Source organism: Salminus brasiliensis, chromosome 1 (genome assembly GCF_030463535.1).
Source record: "Salminus brasiliensis chromosome 1, fSalBra1.hap2, whole genome shotgun sequence".
Lineage (NCBI taxonomy): Eukaryota > Metazoa > Chordata > Actinopteri > Characiformes > Bryconidae > Salminus > Salminus brasiliensis.
The window spans coordinates 58,474,384-58,491,423 of NC_132878.1; the positions used below are offsets into that span (position 1 = coordinate 58,474,384).

General features: G+C 41.1%; 1 protein-coding gene across 5 annotated transcripts in view; it reads right to left on the reverse strand.

The window, feature by feature from the left end:
- pak5 (p21 protein (Cdc42/Rac)-activated kinase 5) overlaps nt 1–17,040 on the reverse strand; it is an 84,390-nt gene that overhangs the window by 37,108 nt on the left and 30,242 nt on the right. The window contains exons 2-5 of one of the 5 annotated variants that reach the window (XM_072683366.1): nt 5,708–5,786; nt 4,733–4,828; nt 2,427–2,650; nt 833–877 (exon numbers count right to left, since the gene is read on the reverse strand). In XM_072683366.1, the coding sequence (XP_072539467.1) occupies nt 833–877; nt 2,427–2,630 (249 nt within the window). In that variant the 5' untranslated portion in view covers nt 2,631–2,650; nt 4,733–4,828; nt 5,708–5,786. Of the gene's footprint in view, nt 1–832; nt 878–2,426; nt 2,651–4,732; nt 4,829–5,707; nt 5,787–13,260; nt 13,729–17,040 lie in introns of those variants that run through there. The other 4 variants (XM_072683373.1, XM_072683353.1, XM_072683359.1 and 1 more) reach the window with 4 other exon arrangements.

Below are 17,040 nucleotides of genomic sequence, written 5' to 3' on the forward strand. Positions count from 1 at the left end.
CCACAAACATATAGTGTACATTTTTACTGTGAATTGATTTATAAAAAAAAACATAATCATCAAATCTATTAAATCTATTAAAATCAGAAAACATAGCTATATTCCTTTCATTTAAAACTTTTCTGAAATGCAGCTTTTAGAATCACTCTTAGAATAGAGCACCTGCGTAGCATACCTTCAGTATAGGGAAGATGTTAAAGCAAGTAATTCCTGAACAGTTTACAGATATCACTTGCTTATCTTTCAGAGGGTCTGAGTTGACCCACGCTTTCTAGTCCTTTGATGTAATTCAGAATTCCAGATCTTGTATATTCACAGATCTGGTATATTATGGCTTGCTATAGCAAAGCATGCATGATAAAACAAGCTAAAACCTCCTGCATAAAAAGTAATGGTCCATGCCAGAAGATGAACTTTGACATGTAATGGTCTTTCATATCTTCAAATGACAATGTTCCATCATGTGACACGCTTATAGCAAGCCATATGACATCATGAAGCATTCGTATGAGTTTTATACAGCTACACAGTATCATAAAAATATACAGAATTTGACCATCATGACGGTAAGTGTGTGATTATGAAATAGATAGGCATGCATTTCAGCTTCAGCAAAAATGTATGCACTTCTTTGTACGCTGCTCTCGGGTGTCATGTTTTTGGAGCTCTTCATCACAATGAATTTAAGAACTTAGCACAAGCACCCCTACTCAGAATGCATGTAGTCAAGCATTGGAAAACAACAAAAGGGAAAATAAAGAGAACTAAAAGGAGGGATAGTGTGGTCGAAGGAGAAAAAAAAGATAAAATAGGGTAGGAAAAAAGGGCATACTTTTCGCAACGGCGATTCAGCTGACCGGACTTTCTTGGGAGATATCTGTGAAGAGAGCAAGAGAATTAATGTCTTGTTGACCCCTCTTCAAAGATATCTCCTATGACACCGCACTAGTTTACAGTCGTCAATGCATTTTCAAAAGGCTGCTTTCTGACATTTTCTGAGAGCCGCAAAGCCAGTGTTGTAGCCGTCCTCGGTCCTGACTCTTTTCCCTACATCCCGTGCCTCCTTCCTGAACCTTCACCACATATCTTTAAACTTTCATTTGCAGTTATATGAACCCGAAGGGGTTTTCTAATGCTCAGTCCTGGAGGACCTCCTGCCATGCATATGTGTGTGCTGTTCTGCTCTAACACACCCACATCAACTCAGGAGGGGCTTGGTAATTATCTGATTAGTTGGATCAGAAATGTTGAGAGCAAGGAAAGCACTAAAATGTGCAGGGCAGGGGCTAAATCTCCAAAAACCACTATCAGGAAGTACAACCCTGGTTCCTTTTTAACAGCAGTTTTGCCAAGTCAAAGATAAACGTTACTTGTATGTAAATAAACAGGTATAACCTGTGGATCCTAGGTAAGGTGGGATCCTCTTGGTTCTTTTATCAGCCTCTGTGTCTTCCATTTCATACCACTCATATTCTGAAGCAGTAAAGTACTATTTGTCTGAATGCTTCAGTTATGTAGTTAATAATTCAAGAAAAAACATCTCTGTTGTTTCTGTTTCTTTGTGGAAAGTTCGCACATTTAGAGATGATCTGACTGTAGCACCCTGAGGACAGCTTACAGACCTCATATGCTACATTTAATAATGTTCCCCTTTCATTTGTCTCCTAGTCACCAAGCAATGAAGAGACACATTAAATCGGGTGATAAAATAATCATTATTGTGGGGAATTCATTTAAACTGGACTATTTTTCCCAGTGTTAGTGTGCTGAGTCTGTAGACTGCCATTTGAATAGTGACAGTAGCACACACAAGGTGTACAGGCACAGAACAAAATGCAAAGCTACATGCAGACACAGGCAACAAGGACAGCTGAAAGAAGGCAGGACAGAGAGGCTACACTGGCGGTGGCTACTGGTGGGAACACAGTAAATACTGTACATGTACAAACACTGCACATAAGCTGGAGTAATATGGTAAAATACTGTTTGTAGATTGATCAACAAACTGCTAGAACGCTGTGTGTGTCTAGATAAAACATATCAAACAAGGCATATTCAATACAAACAGAGGGAAGACAGAGAATACAGACACCATCAGTGACTGACTCTACAGAAATCTGGACTGCTTGAGAAATGGACGCAGAAGTGTGTATTCCAAAGCTGAACTGCAAAATCCCCAGCTTTAATTTAACACTCACACTGTCCGCTTGTGTCCAGCTGGACCTAAATGAGCACTGTAGGTGTGAACGCAACATTGGGGATGTTGCTGCTTCTTATTTATGCTCAGAACAATGGAGCAAGGGGCTTGTTGTATAAAACTGCAAGCTGGTTTCCACATTTCTGCTTCCATCTCTGTTTTAACATGATGCATAGCCCTGACGAGGAGCAAGAGAGTGAAACACAAGAGAAATGTGACTGGTTTGTACCTTCATTGGGGCTAACTGGATAGGGGTGATGTACGAGGGGTCCACCATGGGTTTGGGCCGGTTGGCTGTGTCTGCCAGCAGGCTCTGCCATTGCTGGGGCAGTCCAGTGAACTTCTGCTCACGTGGGTCGAAACCTGTGTGCACGCGATGCTCAAAGTTTGAGGGAGCCGAGATCTCCAGCCTCTTCTTCTTCTTTCCAAACATGTTGGAAAAGCTGGACAAACCTACAAACCCAAAGAAACAGAGAATCTGTATTACACAGTTTAATACAGGCTATCAGGTAATTAGAGACCTTTGGCCTCCATTAAAATGCCCCCGTTGCATCTAGAATGTCTATTTTATCCGAATCACCTAGCAAACCACCGCCCCCCCCCAACCAGCCCCCCTCCATATCTTGTCCAATACAGGAACACCTCTGATTTCCTATTATTTTGGTGGTGGACCACTGTCAGCACTGCAGTGATACTAACATGGTAGTAGCACAGTTAGTGTGCATTGTGTTGGTATGAGAGTATCAGGCACAGCAGTGTTTCTGGAGACCCCACAGTGTGTGAATGGAAACCCATGGTCTAGTATTTAGCAGACTACTCTCAACCCAGCGGTGACACTGAAGTGTGGGAAAACTCAAGCAACACCGATATGTCTGATACACTCATCGTAGCACACCACAATCTAACATGCCACATGTCCATGTTACTGCTGTGCTGAGAGCAGTCCGACACTCAGGTAATATCTGGTCAGCTGTGGTCCTGTGATGTACCTTCTATACTGATAAATGGGGTAGACAAATTGTGCAGTAACAGATGGGCTACACAAAGCACAGCTGTGTAGCAAGTGTACATGAAAGTTTGGTTAACCTAAATTTGCAACTCAGTGTATAAAGAACAATATGGTTCAGGGTTCTTCAATTCCAGGCTTGGAAGGGCTGATGTCCAGCGCAGTTTGGTCACTTTTCTGCTCAATCATAGCCACCAAAAACACTAAAAAGACGGGCAATTAACTAAAGAGTTGTTTGAATAGCAAAATGACCAAGCTGTGCTGGACTCCTCTGGGACTGGAAATAAAGAGCCCTTCTAATTTATGAACTAATATGAATAACTTAAATAACAAATAATAAAACAACACCAGGCAGCTGTTAAAATGATAGAGTGGAACAGCTGCTTTGGTCAACGATCGGAACAAATGTTCAAATCCAGCCCAGCCCTGTGAGCACAAGAGCTGCCACTTGTATTATAAATCGTCCATTCTCTTGTGTTGGCCACATGACGACTGCTTGGCATGCACAGTTAAACAAATAGCAGCCTCAATCCAAGTCATTTCAGTCAAGGCATCAGAGACCATGCAGCAGGCACACCCAAAGGCTCATCTATCCAAATGAATACACAATAAATTAATATCGTCACTGTTGCACAAAAAAACTGTGTCTCTAAGATGGCAGCTTTCCAGAAGAAGAAAAAAATCCTTGAAAGTCAATGTAAAAAGATTTTATTCCATTTTGGAGCCTTTCTATTGGTCCAGACATCATGACATGGCCTATATCCGGCCTGAGTTCCCCTGTGCATTCTATATATTGAATATTTCATATGGAGAGTAACTGCACAGATCATTACTGAAGTCCTGTGTGATGATGCATTATCAAGTTAATGTGGAAAGGTTAATGTGGCATCCAGCCCCACCCTCCATCTCTAGTTAAAATGTAGAACAACGACAAAAATGGTGATACAAGGTTTTTGCAAGACACAGACAGTATGCTACATTAATAAACAAAGCGGCTGCCTTTCACCACATGTGCTCCAAATCAACAATTATGCTGCAAACACCAACCAGCACATAAATGCTACACTAGTATTTGTAACCAAGGAACTACACATATGGCATTGTCTTTCTTTATACTGTACATGCTTGTGCAGAATGAAGACTCTGTCTCCTGGATACATAAAACCATTAGCTAGTGTTAAACTGCCACACATGAGCTATAATTAAACAGCATTTGCAGCTCTATCTCTGGATTTCAGCCTCACTCTCTAAAAGCAAGTATAAACTGTTCAATAAACTAAATCTAAATCTAAGACCCCTTCGTTCAGGCAAGTTCATGTGATATATAAACTCACAACAATAAAGCTTTACTGTCGACAACCATACTAAGTGTGAATCCATTTATTACTGTAAAAATACATCTGACCAATCTGATAAGGATCAAAAGCCTTTGGAAATGAAGAGGGCATTTTAAAAGCGCCTGACCACTCCACGACGCCTTTGTGTTTTCACTGCTGAGTAGATCTCAGTGTGTCGGGATCATCCCTTACTTGTGGTCCGTCACTGTCATTCAGGAAAACAATGCCGTCCTTCAGCTCGGACACACCAGGCCCTGCACCGTGCCAGGCTGACCTACACACTGCCAGCTGTGTTGCAAACATGCACACCCAGACAAAGAAACACAATATTCACAATCGTTTAAATGGTTGCAGACTTCTGTTGGAATTCAATGACCGTAAAACTCAAACATCTCCAAAATGGTTACTTGACAGAAGACGGTAAATATGTTCTTAACTTTTCATGTACGTTCATGCAAAGTAATTCTGGACTATTTCTATTTGTTGATTCCTCATGTAATGTTGAATAGAATAGAAATGACCTCTCTTGTGTTCAAATACAGTTATAAATAAATAAAGCCATAGGGTACTGATCACAGGGTTGTGGGTTCAATGCCCAGGTCCACTAAACTGCCATGATTGGGTTCTTGAGCTAGGCACTTTGGGTTAGGTTAATGGCTAGGCTCTCTGCTCCGGGAGGGCTTAGCCGGGCTAAGCCTGAGCTTTGATCCTAGCTACCCAAGCTGGGATATGCAAAGACAAGACTTTTGTTGCACTATATAAGAATAATGGCAATATTGGTAAAACTGACAAAATCAAATGAATCAAATGCACTTATAGTTTCGGCCATTCAACTTGATCTGGCTTTCAGATCATGTAATTAGTGTTTGCACATTTCAAGTGTAACTCCAGTAGTGAGCAGAAGGAGGGAACACAACATACACTTGCACAATGAATAAAAAGTTACTCTTTATAAGGATGTGAGTATATATTTGGACAGGGTCGGGCAATATGGCAATAACAAACACAGTGTTAGTTTAAGACATCTTCAAAATGTACAATTTGTACAAGAATACAGTATAAATGACTTTTGCAGAGGTTACTTAACAAAATCTGCTGAAACCAATGAAAGTAAGGAAAGTTGAAGATAAGCAATAGAATAAATCAGATAACGGTATATCGGATTACCTTTGAAAGAACTCTTCTGCTTCTGTTCACTTTTAGTGTGATAGTGTGTCGACTGCTGTCTAAAGGCTCTCTGCAGCAGCTGGTCACAAACAAGAGAAAGCTGTGCCAAGTGAACAGACACTGCAAGCTGAACAAAACTCAAGCTATTTGTGACAGATGTCACACAGCAGAGTGTGGGAGCTGTGTGCTGAAGGTTAGAACTATAAGTGTTGACTTCAAGAAGTCTAGCTGTGCATCAGCTCTATTTAAACAGTTAATAAATAAAAAAAATAAAATAACAATAAATAAATCAAACCTTTTCTACATCTGTCGTCCTGATTTGTATGACATATTGTAACATAAGTAATGTCTTATTCTGTGATTGCTTTCTGTGTTATTCTTCAAATAAGCATGATCTAAATACTTTAAATCGTCAAAATGACCACTATGGCCACCATGTAGTGACTTAATTCATTCATTCATTCATTCATTCAATCAAACTTGCAATTCACATGAATTCAGTTTAGTAAAATGAATCAAGATGTCCATCACTACCAGACACAGCATAGTGTTGGCCAGACTAACTTTCCACTTGCCCATTAGGGGTGTGAGGAAAATTTCGACATATTGACTACTAGATCCTGCTGTACTGATTGTATAAAAAGTAAACATAAAAAGTAAAGTTTTACTCTACAGTTTCTCTGAAATTTTATTTGAAAAAATATATTTAGCAATATAATGATTCGTAACCCCTCTTTAGTGATACATATTGTATTGCCAGATTCTTGCCAATACACACCCATTACCCATATATTTTATTTGACAACTGTGGGGTTTAATGCATTAAAAACTCTTCTTTCATTTTAACATGAACATTTTCCAACATTTTTTATGCATTTGAATTAAACATGTTATTGCTGTTAATGTGTCTTTAAGATTTTTGTTACATTAAATCTGTTCTGATTGGCTTTGGCCTTGGCTGTCTTGTGCCTTATCCAAAAAGCAGTCCAGGGTGAAATACTATTGTGAATGGGTATGGCTGAACTGCTGTAGGCTGAATAGGATATGTGGATATATGTAAATATGTTGGCTTACAATGAGTTGGGGTTGCAGCTAATTTGACACATATAGACCAAATTACATTTGGTATATATATATATATATATATTCAAATATAGCAATCTGATGTTATATGACATAGACACTATACAGTAATCGACAGGAACAAGTTTCCCAGACCCAGATTAAGCCTAAGCCAAGACTAAAAGTCCTTTCTAAAGTTAATTCACTACTGACACTTGAGTTTAGGCTAAATCCATGCCCTAGCATTTACATGGGCCGCTAAAACCGACACTACGGGAACATCGAGAAGCACCCAAGATTCAACCTGTGTGTTAAACAGCAGTAGCGTGTTTTGCATGAATGGAGTGCTCGGTCTCCCAGCAACACCTGAGAGAGCCGCCTGGTGTGGACGGCTCTCAGTGAGAGAGAAAGTGAAAAATAACACAGGAGCTCATAGAGCTGATTAATGGAGTCTTTCGCATTCAATTTGCTCACTCTAGCTCCAGGGGAGTCATTGGGTATGATTTAGTGGTTTTAAACAGTAGAGAGCGAGGCACTAAGAAAGGATGGGGTTTCTAAAGAGGCCAAACGTACAGTCTTTAGAGAAGGTGGAGAAAAGACGGGTCAAGCAGGGGGTTTCCTGGCTAAATGCTAGATGAAATGAAGATAAAAACATACAGTGATTAAACTGCTACATTTAAGGAGTCATACATGCCCTGCAATGCACTAAGACACACTGGTAACCACCTAACTAAAGGAATCAACCTGGATTACTCTGACCAAAATGATTACATTTGCTGGAACAAATTTGTGAGAGAACTGGTTCATCAAAATACCAGACATGGAAAGTCCATGATTGGTCAGTATGCTCACATTAACAACACAATAAAACATGTATTGTATTGAAGCCCTCATTTGCATACTGCAGCCAACATCCCCACAGCAAAGGGCAACACTGTGATAACAATTGAACAATATAGTGTACATCCCAAGTGCTATATAAGCTGCATCTCTCACAATTTTAAGTGAGGAGGATGCTGATGCACACACATAACCAGGCCAAAACACAAGATACACGGTTAAATCTGAATTGTGAAGCATGAACACATTTGCACTGGAACAGAAAGACAACAAAGCAGGCACCTGGATGAGGGTTTAGGGCACTCCACTATTCATAAAATGTGCGGGACTGTTGCTACCAGACTGCTCTAAGATCAGGAGTGCTGAAAACAGGTAGGTAACCCACATGGTGGGTTACTAATCAGCCCAATGTTACTGCCACTGACAACAAAAACATGGGGTAATCTGATATCAGTTATTTCTCACCTGCAGTCAATAAACCGAGGATTCTAAACATTTAAAAAAAAAAAAAAGCAGGCACTTCATTTACTGTAATTTCATCCTTTTCCACTCTGATCAGTGTAACCTTACCTTCATTTTCCCACCTAACATCACTACTACTTCAGTTTAAGGCCTTCAAAACCATTGATAGAACTGATACAAATTGTTCATGATTAGATTAGATTAGTCTATCTTATCAACTCTTCATCCTATAGAAATCATGCTTTACAACAGTGTCATAAACAAAGCATACGTCCATCCCTGTAGTTTAAGGGCATCAAATCCATTCATGAGGCAGAAAAACATACTTCTGAACAGGCAAGCACTCTCCTGGTGACACTGCTGAGAGAGACCTCACAGATATGGGTTAAGAGGGGAAAACAGGATGATATAAAACAGTCGAAAACAATTTAAAGTATGTGTCCCATTTGGTTCTGTTATAATCTACCTTATGGTGTGATAATGACGTGATATAATTATGTCTTTCAGGTTATTCATATCGTGCAGGGAGGAGAAAATGGTTTCCATGCATATTCTCCCTTATATTAATACAATATCATAAAACAGTCATGTCATGTTGAGGATGCTGCCATAAATAATTATGTAGAGTATTATAAATGTGATTTTTCACACTTACACATGTAATATCAATTCAAACTCACTAATTTTTATTAAAAAAAGCTCTTTTGTCATGATTAAATTCACTGCAGGTAATCATATTTGTTTACACTTATTTTATGTTTATGTTGCAAGTCAACTGTATGCCAAAGAGCACTAGTTTAATTAGTGCTTTTAGTGTTCCAGCAGCATGGTCTGCCAAAGGTAGTTATCCTGGCCATGCTTTGTAGTTACACCAAGGCATACTGAATGTGCTGCTAGATTTGGGGATTTTGCTCATTTTTCTATGTTACTTACTGTGGAAATATACAGTACTGCAGTAAAAGGTTTTACGCTTCTGTGAAAATTACAGTTACAAAAAAGCTCTTTTTATGGGCAGTATTTACTCACTAAAAGACTAATAACACACTATTATTAGAATAAATACTAATACTATTCATAAAAAGTGGTTTTACATGATTGTGTTCATTAAAACATCTCCCAAGATATTAAGTTCCATCCAACACCTGGTTTGGTAAACCTAGGCAGTGGTGGCTCAGCGGTTAGAGCGCCGGGCTATTGCTAACAGGGTTGTGGGTTCGATTCCCTCTGCCACTGTTGGGCCCTTGAGCAAGGCCCTTTACCCTTTCCCCGGGCGCTGGAGTTGGCTGCCCACTGCTCTGGGTGTGTTACTAGTTTACTAGTGTGTGTGTGTGTGTGTGTGTGTATTCACTACCACAGATGGGTTAAATGCAGAGGACAAATTTCGCTGTACATAGTACAGTAACAAATATGTGCACCTTTACCAGTGCTTAATGATGTTCATCCAGGAGAATCCTGCAAGCAAGCTCAAGATCACTTTCAGATTAGCTCAACTACTTTCTTCAAAATGAGAACGTCTTGTTCATTTTTGCTGCATTTACGGTTACCAGCATCTGTTCTAATGTAATCTGGAGTTTCTACAGTAGCAACTCTCTTAAAACTGAGATAAAATGCTCTTAAATAATGTGCTTAGCTGTCTAAAACATCTGCACAGGACGGAACATCAAATGGATGAAGTGGAAAAAGTGCACACAACTGCCAAAATTGTGTCACTGTCCAAATTCTAATGGTCCAGACTGAACATTCCTCTCATGCCTTACACATGTACAGACTCTAAATAACATCAGATCGTGCACAGCACTGTTCTCCCAGCACCTCTTATCAGCTCCCTTATCTGTTTTCTGCTGACTTGTCGATCACCTCACCTCATCTCCTACGCAATGCGGGCATGCCAACAGTCCTTTCTTCTTTTGGCCCCATGCCCACTATCTCCCATCCGTTGGCTAAAAGTGTTGCCAGCGTGGCCCCTATTGCTGCTCCAGAATCTGCCCTCTCCAAACATGGACCATAGCCAACAAAATCCAGAAATGACCAAAGAACAAAATCCAAAGAATGAAAGCCTATTTGGGTGAAGACTACACATACGCAGCATAACCGCTCAAGTGCGCACTTTTCACCCACAGACTTGAAAGTGTCTTTAATCCAAGGTTACAGGGTAGATTATCAGATAAGACTATCCCCCTCCCACTGTGCCATTTGCTTAATGGGCAGCTGACGGAGGGAATGGGCGCAGAAGCGGACGCTGAGTGTCACCTGGCCTGCTGTTTTATTACGACCAACACCCTGATTTGTTGTTAAAGAGCTGCGCCTGCCTGCCTGCTTTAAGCAAATACTTCAGAAATTCCACTAAGAGGACACTGACATATTCTGAACGTGGTGAAATCTATGTCCATATATTTTTTCTAATATGTAGACCTGACTCAGTCTTCGTCTTCAGTGGAGAAACTCTTGGTGTCTGAAGCCTCTGTCCAGACAAACACTGCGCCGAGACGTGCTGTAGGAGCCCTGCTGTCATAATTCCTGACATCAGAGCTAAACCGTGACATGACATCTCAACAAAAATCGACTCCGAAACTTGACAGTGAAGCGCGGCTGGACTCTGACAATGGACGTCCAGACAAGCGCTTAATGTGCCGGGGTTTGCACTGCTTGTGGCGCGGCTTCGCAAACGCGCCACGCTTAAGGGATTGGACGGGATTATGAGCAGAGGGATGAGAGTGAAGGGGCTGTCTGCAGTCATACTCCAAATGAAACCTATGACCTAGATGAGTATGGACGTCTTGGGAATGGGATTACACAGACTAGAGAGGGCTTAAGGCATCCTGGGCCAATAGTTAAGGGGGGAAAAAGGAGGGACAGGGAGCCTTTTTTATGCTGTGCTATCACTAAATAGTCAACCACATGCAATTTCCTCATAGGATGGGCACATATCTATAGTTTTTAGTGCACCAAAAGTCCAAATCTTGTATTTAATGAACAGAAAAAGAAAATCCCTGAGAAAAATGTGTCACCACTTTTATTTTAATTAAACCCAGGTTAAGGCAGCAGGTACAATAAGAAAGATTTAGTCTGCCTGTCTGGAGGTTACCCTACGAGCCCACTCATAGAGCCAGGTGTAATATCATGGTTCACAGCTATTTATAGGACTAGGTTTGGATACTTCATACTGCCACTTTACACCTGCACATTTCGTAGCCCACCGCTACGTAATAGAGGCAAAAATGAATATTTGATCATAAATATATTTCAGAACTGAATTTTTTAACCTCCTGAGGGCGCACTAACCAGATTTGGAAGTGTGGAGTGAATTGCCGTAAGATTTAGTTAATCTGCACTTTAAATATCATATGAAATTTTCATATTGTTTTATCACACATATTTAAATATGTATCAGTATATCACCCACAACTAGCCCCCACTGCCAGGACACAGATGAAGGAGTTAGTGTCCATGTCCAGGACGTTCAGCAACTACCAAAGGTCTGAGATGTGGCACTGAAAGGGAAATCATGCACAGAACCTTAAGATCTGTTTGTCCCTCGAACCATCTGTCGCCATCTGAGAGACGGCAGGCGTTTCCCGCTCAGAGCAGCGCTGTGGCAGTTTGGGACGGAGCGGGCCTGGCCCTTCCCCAGCCGCCCTGCTAACAGCACAGGCCCTGTGGCTATTTTAGGCCCCTGTACACATGTGCTGATAACTCACAGGCTTCCAGGCAGAACTCTGCAAGACCATTCCATTCCCTGTACATCCTCTAAAGCAGCACGGGGCTTAGTGTGGCATTCGGCACACATAGCCCTCTTAACTGAATTATGAAAAACATGCAACTGTAGGCTGTGCTTGACAGCAGTTAGCTGAACAAACTTGCGTACAGGGTTGAAGTGGCGCAAATTGTTATAATTTTCCCCTCATTTTTCTAAAGAATTGCGAACATAAAAATACGGCCTTCTAAAAAAGGATTTGAGCCATGTCACCCTGGGTGTATAGATAATATGTGCTATGGGTGACCAAAGTAAACGGTCAGATCAGAATTCATGAGTCTTTTTTTTCACACCTCACTGTGCATGTGCTTATCCCTGTTGTCATCATCCAGTGCTGAGAGCATGCCAACAGTGGCTAATGATAATAAGTGTGGGCATAAGGGGCCTTTTAGGCTACAGGTCACACAATTGACAAATGGGGTTCATTTGCAAACACAAATGCAGGCTGCAACATCTGAGCAAACGTCATTTTGACACTTAAGTGAGTAATTAGAACAAACAATACCATTTTTAATAAGGCTTGTAATGGAGTAATGTGAAAAGCAAGCATGGGAAAGATCTAACAGCACCATCCCTGGTATGCTCTCTGGCAGAATTCCTAGTGTTCCCTTAGGTCCACAGTACCACAACAATGCTAACTGTGCATCAAATGTCAAATGTCACATGACTGAAACGAATGAGTAGCTGACCTGTGCGTAAAGTCACATATAGACACCCTAGTGCTCACCTTACAAAAGAATGAGAGGGGAAAGGTCGAGACGCTCTGTTCCTGAAAGGCAATGCCAGTCTAAACTGAGTTTGACCTAACCAGGTGGCCATCTAAAGCGAGGTATGGCTGCCACATCATTAAATGCATGAATGGATGTGTCATATGCGTCACCCAGAGGGAGTTTCCTATAATGGCTGCACCATTTAAGGTGGAACAACAATTCCTGCATTTTAGGGATGTGCTGTATGTTGTGGATTTATTAGTAGGCAGATTTAAACCTCAATGTTGTTGAACCATATTGTGAATAGGGTTATCGATAACTATTCTGACCTAATTATCCAACAATGGGCTCTAGATTCAAGTTCAAGCTCTATAAATCTAGAAAATGTAGAATATGACACTTAAGTATTTAAAACTTAGAAGTCAGTAGGAGGCAAAAACCCTTTCAAATTCTCATATCATTTTGGACCATTTCTGATGGTCTAAGATAAAATGCTCACCCAAGGTAAATGACAGGTGATACAACTGTTGCTGTTGTATGAAAACCTCATACACACGTTATTCGGAGTGATGCCATAGAAGAAACACTTTTAATGAGTACTTATTAGAAATAAAAAGAACCTTTTGACACCACTAAAGAATCTCTGGCTCTTTACTTTTAGGAGTGCACAAGGTTCTCATACAACAGCGGCAATATGCTCCACATCCGCAAACCGTCCGTCTTACCTGGTATCAAATTCATTGTTCTTCTTTACCCAAACAACGGCTCTGGAATGATAACACAACACTGGCTTCCATAAAAGTGTCATCCGGTGCATGTATGGAGAGAATGGCATTCCCGGGCTTTTCCTCAGTGGAGGTGCAGTGAGGGCCTCGCCCTGGGCTGCTCACCCATGCGTACTCTGAAAGCACCCAACGTGAGATTGGGCCAAAAAAAATGCCGACGGCAGCATCCCGCTGCAGACAGGCTAAGCCCAGAGCTCCGGCACTTGGGGCAGTCGCCTCTCTGCCCGGCCCACACCATCATCCCGCCGCAGATGCCTGTTATCCTCACCCGCTGTTCCACTTCCTCTCACGCCCCGGGGCGCCGTGACACCTTGTGCACGCTTACACACACGCGCTCGTCCACACTACATCCGCTTTTTGTGCCTAGAGACTTTTACCGAGGCCAAGCACGGACCCCAGCGTCCTCTTTTACTCTGTGTTTGTTTGTGTGTGTGAGTATGTGTGTCAGACAGAGCTGAGAGAGTGGTTTACGAAGGGGCGGGAGAGAGAACAGAGAGAGAGAGAGAGAGAGAGAGAGAGAGAGAGAGAGAGAGAGAGAGAGAGAGAGCGAGACAGCTGCTACAGTCACTTAGCACACATTCAGTGTCTCCAGTCCACATTGTTACCGTCACAATCATCTGGAAATCCTTGTCATGCAGTATTAATAAAGGCATGTTTAGTACTTGTGTAGACATAATTAGATTTATTATCATATTATACATGTCATTATACATGTAGTGTGGCTAGTGCGTAGCTTGAGTGTGAAGTCTACTACATCGTTTGTTTTGAATATTGTATTTTTCTAATGTTATGTGCTCTACTAAACCGAAAATGGAAACCTTAAAACAACAATGTGTAGCATTTTTACCATAACCCCTTAAACAGCCAACAACAGGCCAAAAGTATTATTACACACTTCCACTACCAAACAATAGCCCCGCCAGTTTGTACAGAAGTCCCTGTAGCTACTGAATAATACACATTAGTGTGTAATAAGCCTTTCTGCATTAAGGGGTTAAAATAACAGCTTCAAACTCATGCTGATGCTCCACAGAATTGTAATTGGGAGAATGGCGTCATTCCTTCTCCGGTTTCAGCACGCTGCTAACTGCACTTCGTAACTCTATTGAAGCAGGCAAGAAAACACTGTGTAAAGCTGCATAACTCGAGTCATTTTTGTGTGAAATCCTGTAATATTGACTGTAATATAGACTGCAACTAAAATGGCAGCAATTGCGACCACAAATTTATAATATTATATAATACAATATAATAATATTATAAAACTTATATTTTTTATGAGCATTTTTATTTATTTGTATTTTTCTTACTTTCTTTTTTTATTGTTTTTTTTTTTATTGTATTTTTAAGACGTGACAACTAAAGCAGCAGCTGAGCCAGGCTAAGATTTAAGCGATGAACATTAGCTTGTAGAAAATAGTTCCGTAGTGGACTACCAGGTGACGCAGATGAAGATGTACTTCAGGAACAGTCCACTTCAAGCAAAAGTACAACCATAGAAAGACATATATATATATATCGCAAAGTCTGTTCCAATGCAAATAAACATGTAGCTGGAAAGACGGATTTCATAACAGGAACAAATCATTTTCCAAAAGAGATAACACATAGAGAGTTGAGGGCATTGCTTTATCGCAAAGAGTGTTCTTAAGGAAATTCCCTTAGCCCATGTCTTGTGCGCGCAAAACAGCAGAGAAATAATTCAAAGAAATGAACATAAAAAAAAAACATTCAATGCAGCCTACATGATACCACATGAGGATTTACCCTTTCCCAAATTCCCCAAAGTAACGGTTTGTGTTGAAGGTGCATGATAATGACACAGCTTGTGTCGAGTTCATAGGTTGCATTGACCATGTCAAAGCACAGTTATTGAAAGAAGATTAGAATGCTAATGAAATCTCTGTGTTTATTGCTTAGGGGTTTGTATACTTTAAAAAAGGTATTGGGGCCAGATTTTGTTTTTGTTTTAGGACTCACTGGCTCCTTCAGCTGATCTTTTGTCTGGAGCCCTGCACATGCTTTTTTCACTTTCAGTGACGGTTCTGTACCTCTCAGCATGTCCAAAAGTGCATGTAAGTGTAAGCCAGCCCCACTGGAGCGAGTTCCATTTCCTGCCTGTAGCAAAAAATAAAATTTCTCACATGATGCTGTTTTAACACACACACTTTTAAAAGGATCATACAGGAGTTCCTTATTAACAGCATTAGTTCTTTATAGAACCCTGACAGGTCTAGGAACCCTCTGATAGTTAAATGGTTATTTTTAATTGTTCATTAATGGTGTATATAATGGCGTCTTATCCACTGTTAAAAGCACTGGCTGGTAAAGTGAATAACATTGCTTATTTGTTTACAATAGCACCAGTTATATATATGTAATATATACCTCAGGCAAGTGAACAGTCAGTTCTTTAAGCTGAACTGTGAGTAGCAGAAAAAACAGGCAAGCGTTATAAACATCTTGACACTTTGACAAGAGCCAAAATGTGAACGCTAGACGTCTGGGTCGGAACATTTCCAAAACATCAGACAGGTCTTCTGAGGTGTTCTGGGTATGCAGTGGTCAGTATATTGCACATTTCAGCTGAAGTGAAGGGGAAAGACAACTGACTGGTGAACTGGTGACAGTGTAGGGAAGCCAGGACTCACTGATGTGATTCATGTAGGCCAACTTATAGAACTTAGAAGACCTCCTGTCTTGATGGCAGACACCCCAGGACACCTTCACCTTTAGGTCTTGGGAAAAGGTCACCCATGCACACTGTGAGACTGGGCCCCCACATTTGCTGATCAGCTGTAGACCAGTTCATTCTGAAATGTCATCTGATTTACGACAATCCTGAGATTCTTTCCCCGTTTTATAAAATTCCAAACTTTTGAACAGTGATTTGAGACCAATGCCAACACAGGCATACTTAAGGTCTATTTCTACTGACCCCTTTTTTACTGAATCCATTCCCAAGGCTCTAAAAAAACCTTCCTCAATGAATGAAGACCCTCAAAGACCCTCAAACTCTACAAACACTTGAGTGTTTCCAAAGGGGCCGGTGTGTCTCCCATGGCCCCAGGAGCTCAGTGTGAAGTCTGCTGCGGCACCACACCCCTCTCACTCCACAAGCTATTTTTACAGCCGCCCACACAGCCAGCGAAGGCCGCAGTGACATGCTGAGGCGGAGGGCTGCGGGGGCATCTGGCCTAGCAGTGCAGATATACATACTGTATCTCCAACACAGATACACTCTGCATCAACGAGCAACATGAGAACAGCCATCTGAAACATCTCAAACGCTTCAGAGAGGTGCTAATTTTGAGACACATTCCGTACTGCTTAAGTTCCTCTGAATGAGGCTCACTCGTTAGACATTGAGAGTTAGCACTTCTGTTCTGCTAATTACATTACTTCCTTTATTTAATTACACTGTAAGCAATGCAATTACTTACATGTTGGTTGATTTCCATTCCATATCGACCAGTTCAAGACATTTTTCAGTTTGTTTTGAGGTCAAACAATGATAGAAATCTAAAGCTAAACCTCACAGGCCCATAACAAGGATGAAGGATAGACTTACTAAGGAGTGAGCAGAGTAGAATGGAGCCAACCAGAGACTTCTCTGCTTCGTACGTATCACGGTATTTACTTGGATGGCCCATTATAGATGTCCAGTAGATGCTCACCTGACATTCAACTGACATTTAACTGACTGCCTAGTAAATGCAA